At 32.5% G+C, this 24520-nt stretch overlaps 2 protein-coding genes and 1 non-coding gene across 3 annotated transcripts in view; 1 reads left to right on the top strand and 2 right to left on the bottom strand.

Moving 5' to 3' along the window:
* Positions 1–2936, bottom strand: part of LOC123660970 — a 178959-nt gene extending 176023 nt beyond the window's left edge. Inside the window, exons 1-2 of the mRNA XM_045595987.1 lie at positions 2801–2936; positions 2369–2484 (exon numbers count right to left, since the gene is read on the bottom strand). Coding sequence (XP_045451943.1) covers positions 2369–2484; positions 2801–2936 — 252 coding nt within the window. The remainder of the gene's footprint in view (positions 1–2368; positions 2485–2800) is intronic.
* An 854-nt stretch (positions 2937–3790) lies between these two features.
* Trnaq-uug lies at positions 3791–3862 on the bottom strand. The gene has a single exon. It is a non-coding gene; the product is annotated as a tRNA-Gln (tRNA).
* Positions 3863–4694: 832 nt separating this feature from the next.
* Positions 4695–24520, top strand: part of LOC123660969 (mitogen-activated protein kinase kinase kinase) — a 76279-nt gene continuing 56453 nt past the window's right edge. Inside the window, exon 1 of the mRNA XM_045595986.1 lies at positions 4695–5391. Coding sequence (XP_045451942.1) covers positions 4695–5391 — 697 coding nt within the window. The remainder of the gene's footprint in view (positions 5392–24520) is intronic.

The raw sequence follows: 24520 nt of genomic DNA, 5'->3' as shown, positions 1-24520 counted from the left end.
AAAATACTTGTTCAGTTATAGATTGAGATTAAACATTATGTTTACATAACCAAACAACATGCTAAGGGGTCATCGGTTAATCACATGAGGCTCGAAAGGGGAAGGGTCGTAAAAACATCGCGAAACATCACAAGGAGGGAGGGGAGATATCGACGTATCACTTGTATTTATTTCTAGACAAAAAAACAACCAACTAACACCCTCCAACGTAGATCGGCTATCAAGAAATTTTTATCACGTTGCTTAATTTATCACAACTTAATCAGATTATTTAAAGAGAACATTCTGGACATTTCAATTTACTTTGCAGAAAAAAACATTCACGCGATTTTTGTTTTTGGAGTTTAAAACCTTTCCAAACATCACCAAGGAGGTCAAAACGTTGCTAAAAACATCACGCGATTATTAGGCGACTACTAATCATGTAACCTAGTCAAAATGAGACTTAGGTTTTTAATGTCGATTAAATAAAAAGTAGGTACATATATTTTAAAGTTATACGCGTAGCTTTCCCACAGTGAAGTAGAGTGGTAAAATACGAATAAAATAATGTACCTAATCTTTGCCTAGCTGTAAAACATTTACAAGTTTTTTTTTTAAATATACAACTAGATCAGCTTATAGACGCCTGCAACACCAGAAGCATCGCAAGCGCGTTGCTGACCCTATCTCCAATCCCCCCCAGGAGCTCTGGTCACCTTACTCACCAACAGGAACACAATACTGCTTGAAAACAATATTATTTATCTGTGATCTTCTGCAAGGTCGAGGTACTACTACCCCGGTAGGGCTGCTCCATATTTTGAACAGGATATTTCCTGCTGAGACGCCTATCTATAAGCTACGGTAATCTCTTACCATCAGGTGAGCCGTACGCTTGTTTGCCGACCTAGTGATATAAAAAAAAATAGCATAGATAATTTTAACCAAAAGTACATCTGCCATAGCAATCAGATTTTACCACTATTTTTTTTAATACTAACTTTTAACACTTTTAGCATTCCCCTTACGAGAACAAAGTACGCCAAAAACAATTTTATATATCGTTCAAGTGCTCGATATAATAAAGTGTATGCAGAAATAGACAATTTCTCAGTTCCATTGGGATTGGTTAAGAGAAGAATCAAAGCCCTCTCTAATTGTTAGTGTTCTAATATTTCATTATTGACGATAAGATTATAGGACAGTTATTGTATTTTCTTTTTTTTGTAATTGTCTAATTAAATTGTTTTTATTTTGTTTTTTAATTGATTAATGATAATATGTATTTGATACAATGTAACTTTTAAAAAAAAGAGAAAATAGTTAAAACTTTAACTGATTAATGTTTGTATTGCAATGCCATATAAATAGTAATATTTATAAATGATCTATTACAATATTCAATTGATTTGATTATAATTATACCTAATTGTATTCAATCAGTAGTTGGTACGATTGAGTTTTGTAATCTTGTATAAAATTTAATTTATAATCCTTTAATTGTTTATTATTTAATTGATGATTGTATTGAATTTTCCTATTTGTTTTTAATTGTTTATTTTGGTTTTGCTTGAATTATTTTTATTTTTATTTCTGTATGTGATTTATCGATTATTTCTTGTTAATGTGTTCTTTTTGCTCATTTATGAATTATTTACTGTTGGAAACTTTGTTGGTTTGTGTATTGGCTGTATGAATTTATTACTTTAGTGTATTATTGTACTGTTTGTTTCCTAAATAAAATAAAATAAAAATAATAATTGTGTTTGTTCTCAAATAAAATGAAACAGCTTCAATGGACATCGACAAGTAAAAAAATGAGAGAATTATCAATTTAGTCGAAGTAAATTAAATACGCATTATAAGATAAACTAGTTTGATATCGCTAAAACTACATGACGTAACACACCTTAAAAACTTGAAGTCGAATTCACTTACTTCTTTCTTTTTTTGAACTCGGTAAAAATAAAATTTATCTTACTATAACTTTATAGGGTATAAAGTTCTGGGGATTAGATAAAAAATATTCAGGGCTTTAGCTCATACTATGAACCCAAACCGTATCCAGTTTCATTTATAATAAATTTTATCTACCGCTATTGTTGTGATTCGCATCGATAAATAAATCTGATCAGTTAATAAAACTAACACGGTTTCGGAATTGCAAAAACATAATTTAATACCTCCATCTTAACATCCTCAAAAAACAAGAATTAAAACCCGCTTATCCGAATAAAAATCCACATAAATCAACACTAATTATTAAGGACAGAAAGATTCTCACTTTTGCCAAATATCAGTATTAGTTTTAAAAAAACGGATTAACTCACAGACTACTTTTTACAGCTAATTAAAATGGGATGTATTATATTAAACGTTAATTTACCTCATGTATATGACTGAGGACCTCGGTTCTGGTCATATCCTCAAGCCTTGTCTCGTTCACATCCATTATCTCATCCGCCAACTCCAGGTTCTCCCAGTTACCAGCTGAAGGTGATCCTATAATATTTTTTTATATTAAATATATAAAACCTTAAATATGTAAAAACCTTATAAGTTAGAAACTTCATGAAGGGATTCTGTATCTTGTCAGTTACATTATAGTTCTATTTACTCGTATCAAACTGGGTCTTAGCCTGTTCGAATCAAAACAAATATATTAAATTAATATATTTATTTATTGTTACTGTCTTATAAAATGCTTTTTTTCTAATTTATTTTGTCATAAACCAATTATGCCTCATGATCCTAAATTCCTAATTTTTATCGTAAATTCAAATAGGTGTTCAGTTCGTAAAAAAATGTTCTTACTCACCATATAATTTAATTTTATTATCCTTGGTTTGAACAACTATTATAACATATCCTTCTAAGTCGACTGATTTACATTTAACAGTTGTCATTTTGTCAATCGCATTGATCTGTGTGGTGGGCGCATTAAAAGAATTCATTTTGATAATTTTTATAAATCAAATCGTACACATAAATAACCTAATGACCTCTCGGGATACGATAAAAACCTATTTATTTTTAATTTTTTTTTTCAAGGCTAATTTTTTCTACTACACCAGCGTTTACGCCAGCACCACTTCAACCAGTATCTTTTTAAAATAAAACTTTTTGTGACAAGCATCTTGGTGTTTATTCCCATAATCTGCACATCAACCCGGCGTTGATAAATCGGCCATTGTGTATTATTTTCACTCGGACGAAAATATTCATAAACACTTCATTTAAAAAACTTCTAAAATCACCTTTACTTGTTCTTTTGTATTAAGTACAGGTTTATGGGTGGTTTATTTTCCGTCAGTCACTCATTTTCTTAAATTACTATCGTGTCAGCGACGTGTCTACGGAATTTTCATTCGTTTTTCCACTTTGTAATGTCACGTTTTATGGTTTTAAGGTTGTTTTTCACTGTTATTGGTGTATCATCGCGTTTTCTGAGAGTATTTGTTCACGAAAGTATCGGCGGCTATATTTAATTGGTATTTTGGTTTATAAAACTAATATTTTAAGGCGTTTAAGCGTGATTTGAGGTTGAAAATCGGTCCCACGTCCCGCGGGCTGGGTGGTCGCCGCGAATGGATACAGCCATCCCATTTTCGCTCGATCAATAATGCTCCCTACCCAGCATCCCTACAGACTCCCACCGACTTGCGAATGACTAGCATCGTTTCTGTTAAGTTTTCAAAACTAAAATTTCTTTTATGTAATTGATATTATATAAATCATTATGAATATTATTAAAAGTGTGAACATTAAAAATAATAATAAAATAAAATTTTCAACAACAAAAAGCAGTAGGTCCCACCGAGATTTGAACTCGGATCGCTGGATTCAAAGTCCAGAGTGCTAACCATTACACCATGGGACCTCTGTGGGTTCAAGTGAAAAAAGTAATACTGATCCACAAATTTTTTACTAACAATTTATATAAATACTTAAAATTTTTATAAAACCTCCTAAAAGTTCATTTAATTGTTTTCAAACATAAATATTGTTGCGTAGAAACTAAAATAGCTTTTTTATAAAGACATTAATTTAGTTATAATAAACTAGGTGGCGTCGTGTATGTACTTGAATTACATTACGAAACTAAAATATCAAATATTAGTCGTATAATAGTGCCATCTATGAGAATCGCCAAGAACTAGTAAAAGTTGCAGACTACAAATATATTATTCCGTTAATAGGTACGTCTAAATTAATAATAATTGATGTATTTATCTTTTGATGTTCCATTCAGGTATATTTATAAATATGTGGTATAAATATATTACTAGTATTCCTACATATTATATAACAACATATGTGCTTTAAAAAGTAGATGTCAAAAATTACAAGGAATGTTATGGTAACATCCATTGACAGTTTGTCACTGACTTCGCTGTGGTATGGTTGTCATTTCGTCCGTCTATCGAATATCGTGATAGATGAATGAAGAATAATTAACATTATTGCAGCAAGTTTGACATTAATATTAACATTTCGATAACGATCATTACGATCGCGTGAACGACCAAGTGGATTCGTGCTAAACGCTCCGGCACACCGCCATGATCGATGTGAAAAACAAAGATGGCGGAATAATACGGTGATCATAACCAAACGTTGTGGACTGTAGTAGTTATGTACGGTGGTGGGTGGAGGTCACAGCGGTGTCGCGGCGCCTGAGCGAGGCGGAGCGCGATGGCGCGGCCGGGGTGATGCCGCCGCGGCCAGCGGCCGGCCGCGCGGCTATGGCGGCTGAGGAAGATCGCCCGCCGCTCGCTCTGTTTACTGCCGTCTACGACTACATAGCGCAAGGGGAGGACGAGCTCTCGCTGCGCCGCGGGGAGATCGTCGAAGTCCTGTCCAAGGATGCGAACATATCCGGGGACGAGGGCTGGTGGACCGGTAAGATCGGCGACCGCGTCGGCATCTTTCCCGCGGTCTACGTCACCGATGACGACCCACTCGCCGTCACGTCGGTGATCGGGGACGTCGACCCGCCCCGCGTGTCCTTCTCCGAGCTGAAGCTGGAGGAGGTGATCGGGGTGGGCGGCTTTGGGAAAGTGTACCGTGGCTACTGGAATGACGAGGTCGTGGCGGTAAAGGCGGCGCGCCAGGACGCCAACGAAGACATCGAAGTTATAAAAGAAAGTGTGCTGCAGGAGGCGAAACTTTTTTGGATGTTACAGCACGAAAATATAGTGTCTCTGAAGGGTGTGTGTTTAGAGGAGCCTAATTTGTGTTTGGTGATGGAGTACGCGCGGGGGGGTCCTTTGAACCGAGTGTTGTCGGGGCGCAAGATACGACCGGGCATCCTAGTGGACTGGGCTATACAAGTGGCGCGTGGTATGGCCTATCTGCATGTCGACGCTCCTATTTCGCTCATTCATCGAGACCTGAAAAGCTCTAATGGTAAGTTGTTAAGTTATATTACAATTATCAAATCAAAAGATACAATTTTTCTTATATACCTCTCGAGCATAAAAACAGTAGATAAGCAGTAATTATTTATATTATTCCAAATCATCATCATTAGCTTAAAACGATATTTTATCACAAAAGGTGGGTATAATGAACATTAGCGGGCGTTAATGTCGTTGACCTAATAATATTTATTAGTGTAAGACCTTGAGACCTCTTTTATCTAGAAAGGTCGTAGCCCACTTAGTGTTATCACTCAGGAAATGGTGCATTCCTTACCGATAGCAGTGATAAGTGTCACTGTCAATATCTTTTATGTTTATACTTTTTGCTTGAAAAAACTTCAAAGAAAAAGAAATGAATCAAGTGGAGTAGACTGTTTATATAAAATTAAATTATTTACTTATTATAATGTTTTTTAAGCAATATTTATAAAATAACTGACTACAACAGTAAAAAAAAATTAAAGAAACAATCACTTAAGTAATCTAGGAGTTTCGAAAAGTAAAAATAATAAAAAAAATATTAATTGAGGTAACTAATTTGTTGAGTAAAATTCAGGATGACGTTGTAATAATACACTCCGATGTTGATAATTATACCCATAAATCTTCATCAAGAATCACAGTACTGGCATAAGCCAGTGACACAGCCATAAGGGTCTTGTGCTGGCGGACGCGGGCTCTATTGCCGCTCATGATAGATATTTGTATTGACCATATAGATATTGTCATGGTCTGGGCGTTGTGTTTGTGTATTGTGTGTGTTCCCGGACCCCTAACACAGGAGAAAATCCTACTGGGGGTTATCGGTTGAGTGTAAAGTGTTTATTAATTCTTATTAATATAGATGACTGGTGTGGTCTGGGCGTTTGTATTGAGTGTGTTTCTAGACCACTGAAAGAAGTAAATTCTACTAGGGACCGTTACCAGGGGACTAGCATAAAAGACCTATAAATTTGTTTAGTATATTTTGAGTTTGTCTTAAACAGAAAGATACATAGATAACTTAAACTGAACACAAAAACTATTTAACAAATAAGTGAAATACTTTTTCTATCAATTATGGAACACATATATAATGTAACTGCATATGATATTATTATTATTATGTAAAAAATAAAAAATAAAATAAATTATATTGGTAACAAGCAATAAACACTGCTTACATGAGATAAAATACAACAATATTTGATCTTAATATTAAATTTCAAAGCAATATAATGTAATATAAAATACAACCATATGTATTCATTCTAATTCAGAATTCAGAATTCATAACTCTAAAAAAATTAAACATATTTTTAAAGTCACTGCAAATTAACTAGAGTAAATTATTATATTTAAAATTATACAAAAAGTAATGGGTATATAAAGAGTAATTTTATTTTAAAAAAAAATATTATAACATCAATAAAAACAGAAAACTGCTAGCTCTCCTGTGAGACGTTAAATACATTTCACTTCTTGTCAAATAGAAATTAACTACAAAATTCATATAACTAGGTATGTATAAATATTTGAAGGTAAGTATGTCCACATCTGCAATGTCAAGTAAGACTTATGCAATACTGTCATATTGTTCAGCCCACATGAGCTTTTAAATAATGCTACTCCCACACGGGGATATTAATCAAAATTAAAATGTAGTCAATGTTTGTGTTGCCATTATTATTTGACCTCTTGACTTGTTGCCTACTTATTTTAATTACATATAAATTCACACCTTATAATTATTGGGCTCTTATTTTGTTTTGCAATACCTAATTATATTCTACACTTTTTTTCAACAAAAAACTTTCTTCTAGACAAACATATAAATAAAAATAAAATAAGGATATCTCCAAAAAGTCTACTATTTTTGTGTCTTGTTATCTATGGTGATAATATTCTTTATTGTACACCATTAAAAGATACAAAAAAAGTAGTACAATTAGAGTAAGATGTACAAAGACTGTCTTATCACTAAAAGAGCGATTTATTCCAGACAACAAAAAATTTAAATACCCTTGAATGTTCTTAAAACGTACTAAATGTACAGTAATAGATATCACTAACTAAAAAATACAAAAACGTTTTAAATTTAAATTTTTTTGTAGTAAAATTTTTTTTAATATATTTACTAGCTGACCCCGCAAACATTGTTTTGCCATATATGTTATTAACCCTCTTAATCCCCCCCCCCCACCCACAACTTAGGGGTATAAAAAATAGATTCTCAGACATACCCGATATGCACACAAAATTTCATAAAAATTGATCCAGCCATTTCGAAAGAATATGTTAACTAACATTGTAATATGAGAATTTTATATTGTATAAGATTTATAATTAAAAATTTGTCATTGAATTTGGATTAATTAGATTAATTTTTAATTTTTTTATTTGAATTGTTAGGAATAATAATACATGTATATGTCAAGTGTATTATTATGTATTACAAGATCTTTATGCACTCATTTTTATACTTTTTTTCTATTATCTATTTCAAAGAGTATATCAGTCTAAGGATGTATTAAAGCTCATTTCTTAAGTAACATTGCTAAACATCAGTACTTTATAGTGTTATAAAGCTTACTAATCACTAAATGCTGTGCTGCGTTACATATTATTGAATATTAATATTTTAATTTTATTACTGATGAATTGATGATGCCTCGATTTTTTGCGCATTTAGAAACAAATAATACTGAAATAATGATAAGTATCAAAACCTTATAATTTTAAACTTAGATAATAAAATAAAGGTACATAAAATAATATTTTTATTACTCACGGCATATGCAGTTAAATGTGGCAAAGATTACTAAAACCTTATTTTCAACCTTAAGACATTTTAATTAAATATCTACTAGCCTAGTGGTCGAAATTCGACCATAATCAATTTAAATTATAATTTTGAACTAAAGATATAAGATACTTAGAATATACATGCGTGTATGTGTGTCAAATACATAGTAGTGTGTCTAATGTTTTTTTTTTTTTTTTTTAATTGATGTAATGTATTTTTATGCATAAATAAAAAAAAAATTAGCATTCTGCACTCCTCTATATAAACTATAAGTGTGCTAAATTTCATACTCCTCCCCCAACAAACATTTACGACGTTGAGTAGACGTTTTGGTGACAACTTAATGTTATTTAGTATAATCGTATAAACGACATTAGAACGTTTACTCGACGGCATTAGGGCCCATTTTATTCAACTTAAGGCGCTAAGAGTTTCGTGTAACAGTCATATAAATACCTATATAGTCGCATAGGAGTCATATACACGTTGGCGATTTGACTACATGTCATGTAATGATAGCTGTCGCGGCGTGTATTCGACTTCGTGTCGAGTAATGGCACACAATATGACGTTTATCTAACGTATTCGTTGTATTATTGTCATTTAAAGATGATACTTTTATATTGAACGAATGAAAAATTGTAACAGATTATAAACATAACACACATTAATTGAATATGGCAGTTTTTTTGACAGCTGAGTTAAAATATTGTATTTTTTACTTTGTTGAGGTGATAAAACCATTTCATCAGTTACAAACCATTGTGCAATCAAATTTACTGATTAATGTGAGGTAACTTTGTAACAAATTTTTCATGCGCTTTTAAAATTTTAATGTTTTCGTATATTTTTATTAATAATTTATTAAGTGACTGCGTTATACGACAACTATATAACTTCCCGACGTATATACTGCGTACATATTGTAAATGTGTACGCCATGACAGTTGATTTAGGGATCAATAATAAAATAATAAACGCCTAGCTAACTTATTTCAAATAATTTATATTTTCAGAACAGAAGAATTTACGAGACATATAACTTAGTTAAGTCTGAATAATACTTTTTTTTTAGATATACCCCACAATTATGATCCATATTTATGTGGATGTTGATAAGTTTTTATCGAAGATGGACTTCATCGAAATGATATGCGCACATTTGAAATGGCCGTGGTCATTATCATTTTTGTAATACTTTAGGATGTATACAAGTTACACTAGTACACTTATTCGACTTATATATAATGGTTACAAGTACTACGTGTAAACAATTACTATTCGTTTAGCAGATGTTTAAAAGGTAATATGACTATGATAATATGACAAAATTAATAGTATTATGACGTTTACACTACGAAAACGTTTACACGACGAAAAGTTGTATATGTAAGTTTTATAGATGTCTTCATAGACGCTATTATATGACGATTGTAAAGAAATGTCGAAATAACGTCTATACGACAATGTTATACGACAAAAAATCTATACGTCTATTTGGACACATAATGCACCATAACATGACGTAGAGTTAAAAAAATACTGTAATATAACTTTAATAAGACTCAAAGTCATATAATTGTTTGATTATATGACAAAAATGTTTGTTGGGCCGTCAGCGCAATTTTTTTTAAAGGAGTACAAAGTTTTTTGCTTCACGTATTAATATATAGATGTAATATGACAACAAATAACTATAATTATGGTACGATTTTACTTAAAAATATGGCAAGCAAAATTACAATTTGCCCAGGGCATTTTATTTTACACCTGAAATCCTCCTGTTTTAAAATGAATATATGAATGCCTTATTCTCCAACGTAAATACAATATTTAAAATTTATTTGAATTATTGGTACGCATTTGCAAATTTATATAAATAATTTCGCTTAGTAATAGCTTAGTATAGATTCAGTTTAAATGGATAGCCGCCGTTACAGCTCTTCGGAAATCAGCATCCCTTTTGCGACGGCGTCCCGCGGCACCCTTTCTCTTGCAATCAGTTGAAAGCTTCCTGTCCTCCCGCGGACTCCCGCTGATGCGATATTGAAGGAGACGAACGCCATCTTTAAGTGCAAAGAATGATGGGTGTTCTCGTACCTACTGATTGAAATAACATGACGACTGTTTCGAAATTGTCGGGGATAGGAATCAGTATTTTACATTACTATAAATATTATTACAATAAAATTTGTAGCATACCTACAATCAAATCATCTAGTAAGATGGTGAGCAATGTGCTGCAAAAGTGACTACAAACAATAATAAAGGACAATAACACATAATAACAACATGTGCTGTGTGGCTACGGCACTAAAGAATTTAGCCACCCCCTCTCTTCCCGTGGGTGTCGTAAGAGGCGACTAAGGGATAACAAGGTTCCACAACCACCTTGGAACTTAAGAAGCCGACCGATGGCGGGATAACCATCCAACTGCTGGTTTTGAAATACACAGGCCGAAGACGGGCAGCAGCGTCTTCGGTGCGACAAAGCCAGTATTGCGGTCACCAACCCGCCTGCCCAGCGTGGTGACTATGGGCAAAACACATGAGTTCACGTTATTTTTGGCGTAAACTTGTGGAGGCCTATGTCCAGCAGTGGACTGTATAGGCTGTAATGATGAACACATAACATACTTATAATATGATATAAACCTGAAGTTTATATACATTATAGTAATTTTAAGAAGCTTTTCTTATAGAAATGTAAATAATTCATATTAAATTGGTTTTATCAGTAACAATCTGTTTTTTAGGGGTTTTCTTTAAAAATGATACAAGTATTTAAATCTTAAATTATTATTGTCATGGATCAGACCCTGGAACTGGTCCTGTACCTAATAGATATTTTTTTAGTTACGTTATTATATATGACCCCTTTCATTTATTGACATAGGGCACGATAGGTAATATTCTGTTAAAAATCTGAAGCAGCCTGACTGAGGAAGTACGCCAACCTATGTAAGGTTCACAATTAAATAATACAGCTTTCAATCAGTTTTGTGTTCCTTCGATGATGCTAGGTGAGCCGTAAGCTTATTTGCAATCTTAAAAAAAATAACGGAAGAGATTAAATACCAAAGATTTTTTTTTTTAAATCAATAAGTGACATTAACATCTACTAAAAATGATTTTGGACATATGTCCACCACGGCTGTTCTTGCCGAAACGTTTGAAATTTTTTTGAAAACGTTTTTTGTTCTCTGGACGTAAAATTTTAGAAATTTCTTAATGCATTGCACTATATACAACGAATAACATAAAACATATTGGCATCCAACGCGTCATTTGTGGCTGATTTTTCAGTGTAAGCAAATGACTTCAAGTAGACCCACCGGTATCAATCGAGAGAATGCAACTAGTGCAACCGTGGAGGCTAATTGATAGATGAATTCTCGAAATCAAAATACCACCAAATTATTTTAATAAATTAAATAAATCAATGTTTGCGTCACCGTATGGAACATAGAACCGTCTTGTTGTAACCACATCTCGTACGGATCAATGTCATCAATATTTTAAAACAAATATCATTGATCGTGATCATGGTCTTTGGAGATCATGCGACCGACGACGAATCGATTAATTTGCATTTTCTTCCAGGCCTTCATTTACAGCGTCGATATTCTTCGGACTCCTTCAACGGTGTTATTACATAATTTAGACTTTTAGGGAGTATGTAGTATGATATTTATTTACACATCAAAGAATGGCTTGCTCACATGAACGATTATGTGTGTCATAAAAATTACGAAGTCGTTTATAAGTAACCGCAAATTCCTGACTGATTTTCTCAGAGCTATTCTGGATAATTTGGTAGTGTTTTTCTAGCGTAAATCTAGTCATGATCTTTTGCCAGAGTTAACTGAAAATTAATATGATATATTCCTAAAAATAATAAATAAAAGGTAAAAGAAAAAATAAATTAAATGACAAAATGTTTCTCTTATTGTTATCCGTAGAAAAGAAATTATGGAAATTTAAATAAAATAGTGCTAAGTGTATCTTGGAACTGGTTTATATTAATTATATAGGTATATTAAAATGATGTCGTCAAGTAAGCGAGGTAATGATGTTGATTGCAACCGCGTTTCCACAAATTACTCTCAGTTTAAATTAAAAAAAAAATTTAATAAATTGCGTTTTTTGTTATAAATGTTGAGACCAGATGAGAATTTTTAAATTAATTACAACTTTAAAAATTTTTTTTATTTATTTAATTAAATATTCGAATGAGTACGTGACAGACACGTATTAAATCTTTGTAATTAAAATTAATTATTGGTTTTATATTTTATAAATTGGTAATAAATGACGAAGATCGTTAGTGTTAATTACCTACGTAAAAATTAAAGATTATTTAAGAGATTAATAACTATTTATTTGTTTTATAAAATTATTCTGTAATAAAATAATTACTTTGTTGCTTAAAAACGTCAATAAGGTTTGTATAGATTTATATAATTAGGTACTAGCTAGGCCCCGCGGTTTTGCTCGCGTTTATTTGAGGAAAAAACGTTCTAACACATATAGCCTATCCTCGCTAAATGGACTATCTCATAAAAAATATTTTTCACTTCGAAGGAATTAGTCTTGAAATTAGCGCGTTCAAACAAACAAACTTTCAGTATATTAGTATAGATAATGTATATTCTTGCATTGGAGCAGCGTGGTGGATTAAGCTCTGATCCCTCTCCTGCATGGGGAAAGAGGCTGAAGCGAATGTATATTCATAAGAAAAACATAATTTATGTATACATACTATATTTACGACTAGATGCGATTGTAATTATTGATTTAAAATCATAGTAATACTAAAAAAAATATTAAAACCCAAACAAATTCTTTTCTGTTTCATAAATTCAGTAATATTCATAGAGTGCATTGTGCGATGGAGCGAGGAGAGACGGAGGGTGGTTAGAACATTGCCAAATTAACTTCAATCCGTATAGCAGTTTTTGGCATTCAACTTTAGAAATATTAAGTCTTTAGTTTGATAAATAGATAGATAATGTGTCGAACTGAAATTTGAAGTTATTTTATCTTATCGTTAGTCATGAAATATGTCGCTTTATAACAACGGGAAAAAGTCTTGCCAAAACCCAACCAGATTTAAGGAATTAGTGAAATATTTCAGATTTCTGGAATTGAACTCAAGGTACGCTTGAGTGATAGCTAAAAATTATTTTGTAGGAAGCTGAGAGGTTCTGTACGGAATGGAAAACCATCAAGTTTATGGTAAATCTTCCAACCCTGCTCGTACAAGCCTTTTATTCAATGTTAGATTGTATCAGATAATATAAGATCCACCTACAGTGTTATGTTTGGTACTTAGATTAATATTGTCAGTAGATGCAATTCGTTTAACTTACTAGCTTGTATAATTGTATTGCTTAGGGTAATGCTTCGCGGTGTTCAGATATTATTTTCAATCAACACAGTCATTTTTGCATTTGTAATTGATTCTTGTTCATAGTATTTTTATTAGGTTGTAGTGGCCAACATAAAAAAATTTACGTTACGCAAAATACGCGTATTTGTGTCATGATAAGTCTGCAATGTCTAGAGGTACTATGATTTATATATATGTAAAGCGGAGTATTTACCACGTTTCTTTTAAAGAATAATTTTAGTTACCTTGAAACTTGAAAAACCATATGGGTATAACTAACAAGTACTCGGTAGTCTCATTTTACCCAAGTTACTGTTAAGTGTTTATTTAATATATCAATGGAAATTTACCAAGTTGTGGAGGTGTATGTCATCATTATCCAATGTTTATATTTCGAAAGTTAAAGTGATTATAGTCGACTACCAAAGATCCTATCATCTGCCTCCCAGTCGTGTTCGCATACGTTAATTTAAAGTATAAAAAAGTTTTCTTAGTAAGTATAATTCGGAGGGTAAAAATATTAACAGTTAAAAATGAAAATAATCGTCATTAAGGTAAAAATTACCTAAAAAACTATTATTATTTAGTAATTATTTTAAAGCAGAAAACCCTAGTTTTATTCTTCAATTTGCATAAAATTCGTCTTAATTGACACAAATTTATCTCGGTACCGAGAAGGATCGCGCGATTAAACTTTTTGCCGATATCGTCCATAACTCACATAATTCGTTGCCCTTCAGTTTTGAAACAGAGTTATTCGAGATAATCATTAGCTAAGGCGCTTGCGCATTACGATCATTATGAAGTTTTTCTTGCATTCCGAATACAATTTGGTGTTTTAGGTCGCGTTTACGTTATGCAAAAGAGCCTGTTTACACGCTTGGTAATTTTCCTACGAATAACTTGATAAAATGTACAACGCACAGTATTTTACCGTAATATTATTTAAATGTTATGTAATATTAACATTCATTTTAAAGCGAAGCGTGATATTTTTAATTGACACGATAAAGGCAAAAAAATATTTTTGTTATACTCATTGTATATCTACTAGTTACCATGTGTTCTGAATTTATGTTTCTCATCAAAGTAGCCGCCAAGAACAGGTTTTCAGATTCGATGTTTCATTGAGTACAAACGGGTAGCGAATCTTATTTTAGTTTGACCACATGCTAGATCTCAAAAATTGTATATCTAACCTCATCAAAGATCCTAAGACTAATGTATACCTATTAAGCTTTAGGCTAGGTCAGGGTTCTTCTGTTTAAACTGTTCTGTTGTTTCTTATAAATTATTATTTTATTTGGATATTCTTTTTGTTAATAATAAATAGGTGTAATAATATTCACTGTCTTCTAATATGTTAATTAGGTCACAGGTTGTTGTTGGACGGGTGTAACTGTCACGTTTATTGTGTCACGTTCTCAATAAAAGGAATTAAGTGAAATTTTATGTAAGATTCGAGATTGAGGTAACGTTGAGAGTATTTTATCATTATGAGTAGTAACTAACAATCATTCAATTAAAAAGAAAAATTCCGTCCAATTTTTCAATTAAAATTAAACATCGTAAAATTTTCGCAATAGTACTTTCACTTAAAAACAAATAAAAGTACATTTTTGATATGTAACATTGAACCCTTTCTCTCTAGACACGTTATCAACAGCAGATATCCTCATAATTATTCTAATTTTTAACATAAACTTGGGGTGGGCCCCTCTGATCCATACCATTTTAAACGATACACAAAATATATATCACACAGGCTTAACATAAAGGCGGTTATTGCTCGAAAAGTTTTTATTATTAATCAGCTGTTCGTTATGTGCAGTTTGACCAGCTGTTTCTAAAACTTGTAATTATGTATATGTAATGAATATCTTTCCGAAAAGAACACTTTATCGTTATTGTATGCTAACCTCGCGGTTTTTGACACGTAACTTTCGATCCTTCGGAATTGTCAGGATATAAATAAGGTCAGAGAATTATTCTGAATTACTATTTATTTCAGTATTGATATTTATTGTTAACAAAATCAAATCTCGCAAACATTCGCATTTATGATGTCCAAGAAGTCAGGCTATGAGATTCTTTGCTTTGTTTCGAATCACGTGATTGCTTAAAACTGTATTACAAACTAAATTAAAAAATAAAAACCGGCCAAGTGCAAGTCGGACTCGCGCACCGAGGATTCCGTACAAACAAAATTATTAAAAATTCATTATTTATCGTTGTGTCCATTTGTTATAAGTATTCTTAAGAATTATTAAAAATATTTTTATTATATGATGTAACTAAAAATTTATGCTTTTCGCAAGTTTTTTTCTTTATCTGTGCTATAAGATGTTGCTCCGTACTATATTTCAAGATTCTGAGTTCACGGGAACCCTGTAGCTTTTGATTACCTTGCGAGTGTCGAAAATTTGCATCATAAACGGCAGTAGGTATCTTTTGATTGCGTTGGCTTAGAAGTTTGATTTTTTCACAGCTCTAAGGGACACCAGACTTGTGTATATGATATGAATTTCAGCTTGATACCTCCACACGTTCCTGAGAAAAAGGATCTTGACAGACTGACGGACAACAAAGTGATCCTATAACCGTTCCGTTTTTTCCTTTTGAGGTACGGAACCCTAGAAACAACAGACTACTGTTATCTCAGCCGTTCAATAGTATTATAAATGAGTTTAATTTCAGTTAATAACCACTAGTGTTGTGGTGTGTGTGCAGTGTAAGCGCCTATACACTGGCGTTTTGCGGGTTCGATTCCCGCACGAGATAGAAATTTGTATTTGTACATGTGGATGTCTGTCCTTGTGGGTGTCCCCACGTACCTCAGATCACGTAAAATTTTCGGTCCCAGTTGTTACATACACTTGATAGCAATCGTTACAATAGTAGGTAATATATCCGCCAATCCGCAGTGGAGCATCGATAGATTAAGCTCCTATTCTTGCCCTACAAGGATAAAGATGCCTATGGCCAGCTGTGGGATGTTACAGACTGAATCATAAGTTTATTTTTAAGTTCTTTGTTGACTCAACAAATTATAAAAGCAAAATAATAAACATAAAATAGGAAAACCTTAGTAATATACATACATGCTAAGCAATAGCGTATATGTCACAAAAATATAAATTTTATTTTGTAAAACCATGTAACAAATATAGCCAATGGGTTCAAAAAGTTACAAGCACTGTCATATTCACACATTTTGCGGTTTATTCAATTTTTTTATAAGTACATACTACATTATATAATTATTGAAATAATACTTAAATTTAATTTTATCACATGAAATTATAAGCATAAGGGTGCTAAAATTCGTTATTAATAGCTTAAGAATATGCAACAGGTTTTAAATGTAAATTAGACACTGAATACCTGTTATGAGTCTGAGATTCAGGCTGATGTGAACGGAAAATGCCACAGGAAGATATATAGCTTTAAATTGCATACCTTTATGATTTTGTAATTATCCTTGATTCTCAATGTGTTTTGACACTAATCGGTTTAAGTTATTCTTTAAAATATTTTTTATATAATATATTCGTATAAGTGTTTTGATTAATGACATTATAAGAAATTGTACTATGTGTGTCTAAAGACTGTACTGGTAGTCGTTTTAGCTATTAAACAATAATTTTGCTATTAATAATTAAATTTGTTGTATCACAAAATTACGTCAATTAAATCTTGTCAAAATCTTGAGCATGCGCGGTTAAGTTTTTCTACATCATTCCTTTATTATGACAAAATAGTGTATTATAAAAATCAGTAGTGTCAATATGAAAATCGCAGAATGAAGAGTTAATGTCAAATTCGCCGTATACTACGGATAACGTACAGATATGCTTGATGACGTCCATATAGTAACTACATTTTATATTTACCATTCCACCCGAGGGTACACGCGTAAAGATTTCGAAGCACGCTAAATTTAACTTTAAACACCCCATGTCATAATTCCAGCCGACTGAACGATTAGTCGAGAGAATTAACAGTTATTTATAGTTATAATACCCCGGGAAGATTGGTCGTCACGAAGGGTTTTGTCGCGTTATTGTTTCACTCCGTAAAAATAAAATGGTTTTGACACTTATCATTAAAGGATTAGCACAAACAAATAATTTTTCAGCTAATTTATTTTTAAAGTAAGCTTACTTATGAGTTTTATGATGAGAATTGCATAACGGTCGTTACAAGTACTTACTACTTAAGATATTACGGTTAAGGTGCTATCCACGCTTATCTATACAAATATACTTAAGTTCAAAGTTGTTTGTAGCGCACGTTAATCTAGAGATGTACCAGTCCGAAAGACTGGTTATTAAGACAGGTTTTATGCTCCAAATTTTAACGCAATACGCAAAACCCCTGCTGCAAAACTGTAACTGCAAATACATACTTGGAAGTGCAACGCGAATTAAATTGCTAATAAAATTACACCAATTATGTGTCTCCTTATTTCAATCCTACGTTACAATTTTGTCAATTCTGATTTAGTAATCAGTCGTCCAATTTTGGCACTATTCTCCAAGCTATTAATCCAACTGAATAAGTTTAGTATGATCGTGTCCATTACGTTTATTATCAAAACTAATGATTAAAATAAATCGACGTTTCTATTCATCACTGTCATCTGATTCTGATTGATGGTTTTGACCTCGATAAGATTATGGTTTAGATACAGACGAAGAAAATTTCGTCAATACCATATTTGTTTCCATGGAGATGTTCTGAATATTTTTAGCGTTATCTATATTTTAGTTGCTGTTTTTGAGCCACTAAATCAGTGCACGGAGTTAGCGCTGACAGGTCATTGAAATCTCGCTGCAATCTCGCAATACGACACTCATCCACAGTGACGGCAGACGTTGAGCCTTTAATGCGGGCATTATAGACGACGGCATAGCAAACTATGTTGATTGGAATTCTGACCGTAGCGTAAACGCCCATCAATACAGTCTATATGACGTGAATAGGAGTTATATTAGAGATGCATATTCTGAAATGGCTTAGCGATAAAATTCACGAAATTAATGTACTTGCGTCGTTTTCAAAATAAAGTCGAAATAAACGCTATTTTTAGATGATGTTTCCAGATTTAAAACAGGCTCAAATATTTCTTCGCTTTATTACATCGAAAGTTTGCTTAATGAAGTAGGATAATTAGGTTTTCTTTGATCAACGGTTAGTAAGTAATAGTCAGTGGTTGCCAAAATGGAAAACTGTAGGTAAAGCTGTAACAATTTATTGGTTGTCTTCTCTGTCTGGTTGTCTGTCTGTAGATAGCGTTTTCGAATATCTAAATTGACTTTAAAAACAAGCTTAGTACTTTGCCCAAATACCTAATGAAAACAGATTTCAAACAGCGTATATATTTATACGGAAACAAAGAGAGATGTCAAAAAATTAGGATAAAGTTAATTAAAGAAAAAAGTTTTTTTTTTTGTTAATAAATTTTCTTACCACATCAATGTACTTATTAAGTATGGTTTGTTTAGTTCAGATGGAATAATGTTTGAAATGTGCATTTCCTTGCGTTAAACTTATAAAACCGTATTTACGTACTTTCGGTAACATTAATGTTGCTAATTAGACGCTATAAAGAGAACATGTAAAAGACTCCTTTGTTGTCTAACACGTGCTTGTGCGTGTTGCAACTAGTGAATGAATTTTAAAGTACATTGACTATATATATGTTTTTATTAAGAAAGATAAAAATATAGTTTATTTAATTAATTTAATTAATCATTATACCTATGTATAATAATTGGCAATATGCTAACACATTACAGACCCGTTTACCTGGAAAAGATCTTTGAGACTAAACTTTAGAAGACAATTCATATAACTGTAACCGAACCGATATCTTTTTCTTTACTAGAACTAAGCGAACGAACATGCGGTAAACATATAGTATGTAACAATTAAGTAAACATCTGAGAATGTCGACGTAAACACCTCGAACGCCGTGGGAATAACGATATTTTCACAGTAAAGACTAGTTTTTTCCTAGAATATCCGTCATAGTGTCAATTATATCGTAATACATTTAATGGTCGCCGCTTAGATTAGATCTATGTTTATATACTTTTTAGTACGTAAACGCGTTTTCATATACATTATTAACATATAAGATTTTACTGATATGCGCAGAATCTGCTAAGTGGATACTACATTCCGAAGTGGTAGTAAATTTTCTTTTAAATAATAGCGTTTCACAATTTCTTTTTCGGCCCCCACTAATACTTACTCATGCGTCGGGGGTCCAGAAACACACAAAATACATAATCACAAACCCCCATACCATGACAATAATATGTATGGCCAGTTATTTATGTATTGTCCATACATGTTTGTCATGTGCGACACCGAACCCGCAACAGCCACAAGCCAGAGCTTTGACCCTAAGATATTTTGGGTTAGATTCTCATTTATATTTTTGTAGAGTTGAAAGTAAAGAAATAAATAAACGCCGTCCCCACTAGGATATGAATCACCGGAGACATCGAACACACAATCACAAACGCCTTCGAACAACAAAAATAACATCTGAAAATAGTATAGGCAATTTATATATCTTCTAATATATAAAATTCTCGTTTCGCGGTGTTTGTAGTTAAACTCCTCCGAAACGGCTTGACCGATTCTCATGAAATTTTGTGTGCATATTGCGTAGGTCTGAGAATCGAACAACATCTATTTTTCATTATATCCCCCTATATGTTAAGGGTAATCCACCCCTAAACTTTTTTTTATTAATTTTAAGATAAATCATATATTTTTTATTTTATTATGATTTGGCGTTGTAATATATATATATATATATATAATATGAATATAATATGAATATACATAATCAAACATAACTATAGTATAATAAAACTATCTGGTAGGAGATATTTGAGATTTTCTTTTTTTTTTTTTTTTTTGTATGAAACGCCTATAGGGCCAATGACGAGAAGTCAAAAATATTATTTTAGAATTTTTGTCTGTCTTATGTATTTTTGTAAACGCATCACGCAAAAACTGTAGTATAAAATTTGATGTTGTTTTCGCAGTTGTGTTGATTGGAGGTCTAACATAGAAAATGGTGAATGTAATTCGCCGCTTAGAACGTCAGAGATATTCGATAGAAATCACGGCCACGGCTAGTATTATAATAAATGTAATTTGTTCATTAATTGTTTGCCATTATTCATCAACCACCATATGTTTTAGTACTAGCAGTTTATGTTTATTATCAAATACAGATCCCAAACACCCAATGATGATGCCAATTTTCTTAGAAACGGTTCCCCACTTTCCTACATTAATGTATTGACCGCGCGCCAAACGGTAAGTGATGTGCGAACCGAGTCCGTGAATCGACACGCTTTAAGAAACTTGACGGTGAATCATCACCTTGGCTACTTTCTATTTCAATGTCTATCTGGAACGATCATATCTTAACATTCGTTTATTTGCAATGATTTCCTGTTGCTAGTTATAAGAATTTAAAAAAAAAATGGTCACGCACGCACGCATTCAGCCTGTAACATCCCATATGCTGAGCATAGGCCTCTTTCCCCATGTAGGAGAAAGAAAAATAGTACAAATACAATACAAATTATTGTTATCATATATACCATTAGTTATATTATGGCCTAATTTGTATGATGACATGCTTTCATATCGGGATTTTGTAAAGTATATAGTTGGTAAGCTAAATTTCAGAAGTATGCAATATCTATATTTCGAAAAAACAATTTTGTCTATTTAAAATAATTTATTATTCGATTTGTTTAGATTTTTTTATTGAGCTAAGGCTAGCAGGAAATATTTCGCTCAAAATCTGTCGCATTGGAGAGGTTACCACAACCAACAGGAATCACAGTCAAATTCAAAGGCAAGGTAACAGCTTACCAACAGGCGAGTATTATGCTCGTTTGCCACACTAGTGCTTTAAAATAATCTGTAGTCTGAGAGATTCAGTAGCTATGTAGAGAAGTAGTAGTATATTAGTTGAGATTTTATAAGTATATTTATATCTCGGTCAGTTAGAATGATTTTTGTCGACAAAGGGCTTTTCTCGCAGTATTTTTTGCTTAGGTTATAAATACATAGAGTACAAAAAATGTGTTAAAGTATAAATTTAAATCGTTTAGTAAGTATTATACTTTTTACAACATTACACTTCCCTTTCTGGATTAAATACACCCCCCCCCCCCCCCATTCAAGTTATCTTCACACTTTATTATTAAACGGCTTTCAGACGTGAAATTTTCCAGACTACACGCACGATTTTGTATTTATTATATACCAGAATTACACGGAGAAAAGATTTATTCGTTTATAATAGACTAGCTGTGCTCGCGACTTCGTCCGCGTAGAATTTAACAAAAAAATTATTGTTCAGTTCGCAGAATTATAAAATAACCAAATTTCTGTAATAAAAGTAGCCGAAGCTACTCCTTATTACATCAGCTATCTGCCAGTGAACGTCTGCTCGTGAAAAAAAAGCTGTTATTTTAATATTACAAACAGACACTCCAATTTTATTTATTTGTATAGATGTACTCAGAACTAATTTTAGTAATTCTTTTCACGTTAAACATTAACTTTGGCACGTAGATAACTTCGAGTGATGTCTAGTATTGAAATAAATTAAATACTATTATTTAGCATTAAAGTACAAAAAACAATAACCTGCTCATGGTCGTAAAAAATAATGACTTAATTTTAACACTTTTTTTATGTCACTATGTCGGCAAACAAGCGTACGGCTCACCTGATGGTAAGCGAGTACCGTAGCTTATAGACAACTGCAACACCAGAAGCATCGCAAGCGCGTTGCCGACCCAATCCCCAATCCCCCCAGGAGCTCTGGTCACCTTACTCACCAACAGGAACACAATACTGCTTGAAAACAGTATTATTTAGCTGTGATCTTCTGTAAGGTCGAGGTACTACCCCAGTCGGGCTGCTCCATATTTTGAGCAGGAAATTCCTGCTGTACCCTACCTCAGTTAAATTATGTAACTTCAACATTTGTTGTACCCAATTCTATTAAGCTGCTTTAAATTTAATTCCAATATTTAACTGGGCAATTAAAGTATATCTAAACGAGTATTTATAGGCGATGAGAATTAATCGTTAATGACTATATCAAAGAAAACGTTGACAATCTAATCTAGGTGAGATCTATCGATACAATTTCGTAATAAAGCTCAGAATGCGAAAATACTGTGTCATCGTGACTTGTAGTACCGCGACACCGTTTGTGGTCGATGACCCCTACCGAAACTGTATACTAGGATCGCAAATATTTGACTCGACTCGTATTCTCTGATACTAAAGGATAGTGAAATAATACATTAAAAAATAAACTTGTAAATCGGGTTTTATAAGATTTTGATGGTAATTTTATATCTTAAAAACGTTAAATTTAGATAGAAACATAAGCTGGTATGAGTACTGGTCTAAAAATTTCGAAAACAGTTTGATGTAAAAAATAATAATCAGAATCAAAAATAACTTTATTCCAATAGACTTAAGCACTTTCAAATCGTCATTTTACAGATTGAAATTCTTAAGTGATTATTATTTTTAAAAGCTATTCGAAATGTAGATTTTTCGGAGAAGAATCGACACGAAACTCCGTAGTTAATCTTTAAAAAATAATATGTAAACTGTGTTTTAGTAAAAAATTTGTAATATCCTTGCATGAAACACAGCGTCACTAAGTCCTCAGTTTCACACATATTTATCATCTATGTAACGAACAGCGCCTAAATTGAAAAATGTAATCCTACCTGGAGTTACTACCTGGCCAAAAGTGCAGTATTGCACTCCATCACATTAATTGCTCGTGTTATGAATCTTTGTATGAATGTGTCCGTCTTTAACATCATTTTAGTCTGCAGACTAGCATTATCAGTAAGTTCAGTAAATCAATTTGATTTCCTTTATTTAGTTTTATTGGTATACCTACTTACGTGATTTGTAAATTTTCTATCCTCAATATTTTTTTCATACGATGTTTTACGCTTATACGCTTCAGCCTGTAATATCCCATTGCTGGACATAGGTCTCTTTCCCCCTGTAAGAGAAGGATTAGAGCTTAATCCAACACGTTGCTCCACTACGGGTTGGCGGATATATTCCCTACTATGAGTAACGATCGCTAACATGTGTGCATGATAACAACCGGGACCGACGGCTTAACGTGCTCTCCGAGGCACGGTAATGAATGCGATGTTTTGTTACTTTTTAATTAGTTTCCTGTTTAATCCTCAAATCAAATATTTAGTAATTTTTTCTATTTCCATCCACTCTTCCCTAGTCGTTCTTCGCTCAATTAATTTGTTAAAAAGTTATGGAGTATAAAACTAACATAGCTATACTTTAACTAAGTCTGTACATATATTTTAAATTATCTGTATATCTAGGGTTTCTTTGCATAATTTCCGATCCGGTGACCCGATTTTGAGGAAATTGGGATCCTGCATTATTCTGGATTTCTAATTATACATTTATGTATACAAAAAAATTAATCTCAATAGAGTCAGTAGTTTTCCACGATGAAAACAATAAAGAAACACTTCTATCCAATCATGGAATCTGGCATATTTGTACTACTACTAGGATATAACGCTGTTTTAAAAGAAAACTATACACTAACGTTTCAATTAAGATAGAAACTTCGTTCCGAAAATTAGTTCGAACGGTTTGACCTTGGTCGCCGAAGCTAGCCCGGGCTGGCACTAACTTAAAATTTTATAAATGTACCAACAAAATCCTAGCATCGTGAGGCCTTTATTTCTTAACGAGATGTAAAACAAAGAAAGAAAACGATAAAGTAAGGTTTAGAAATCGACTCTGAATATAAACTTTGGAGGCTACGCGTAACCGTAAAACTTGTCTAAGAATTCTCAGGCCACTATTGTTTTT

This window comes from Melitaea cinxia, chromosome 16 (assembly GCF_905220565.1).
Source record: "Melitaea cinxia chromosome 16, ilMelCinx1.1, whole genome shotgun sequence".
NCBI lineage: Eukaryota > Metazoa > Arthropoda > Insecta > Lepidoptera > Nymphalidae > Melitaea > Melitaea cinxia.
This window is presented reverse-complemented; position numbering and strand designations above follow the sequence as displayed.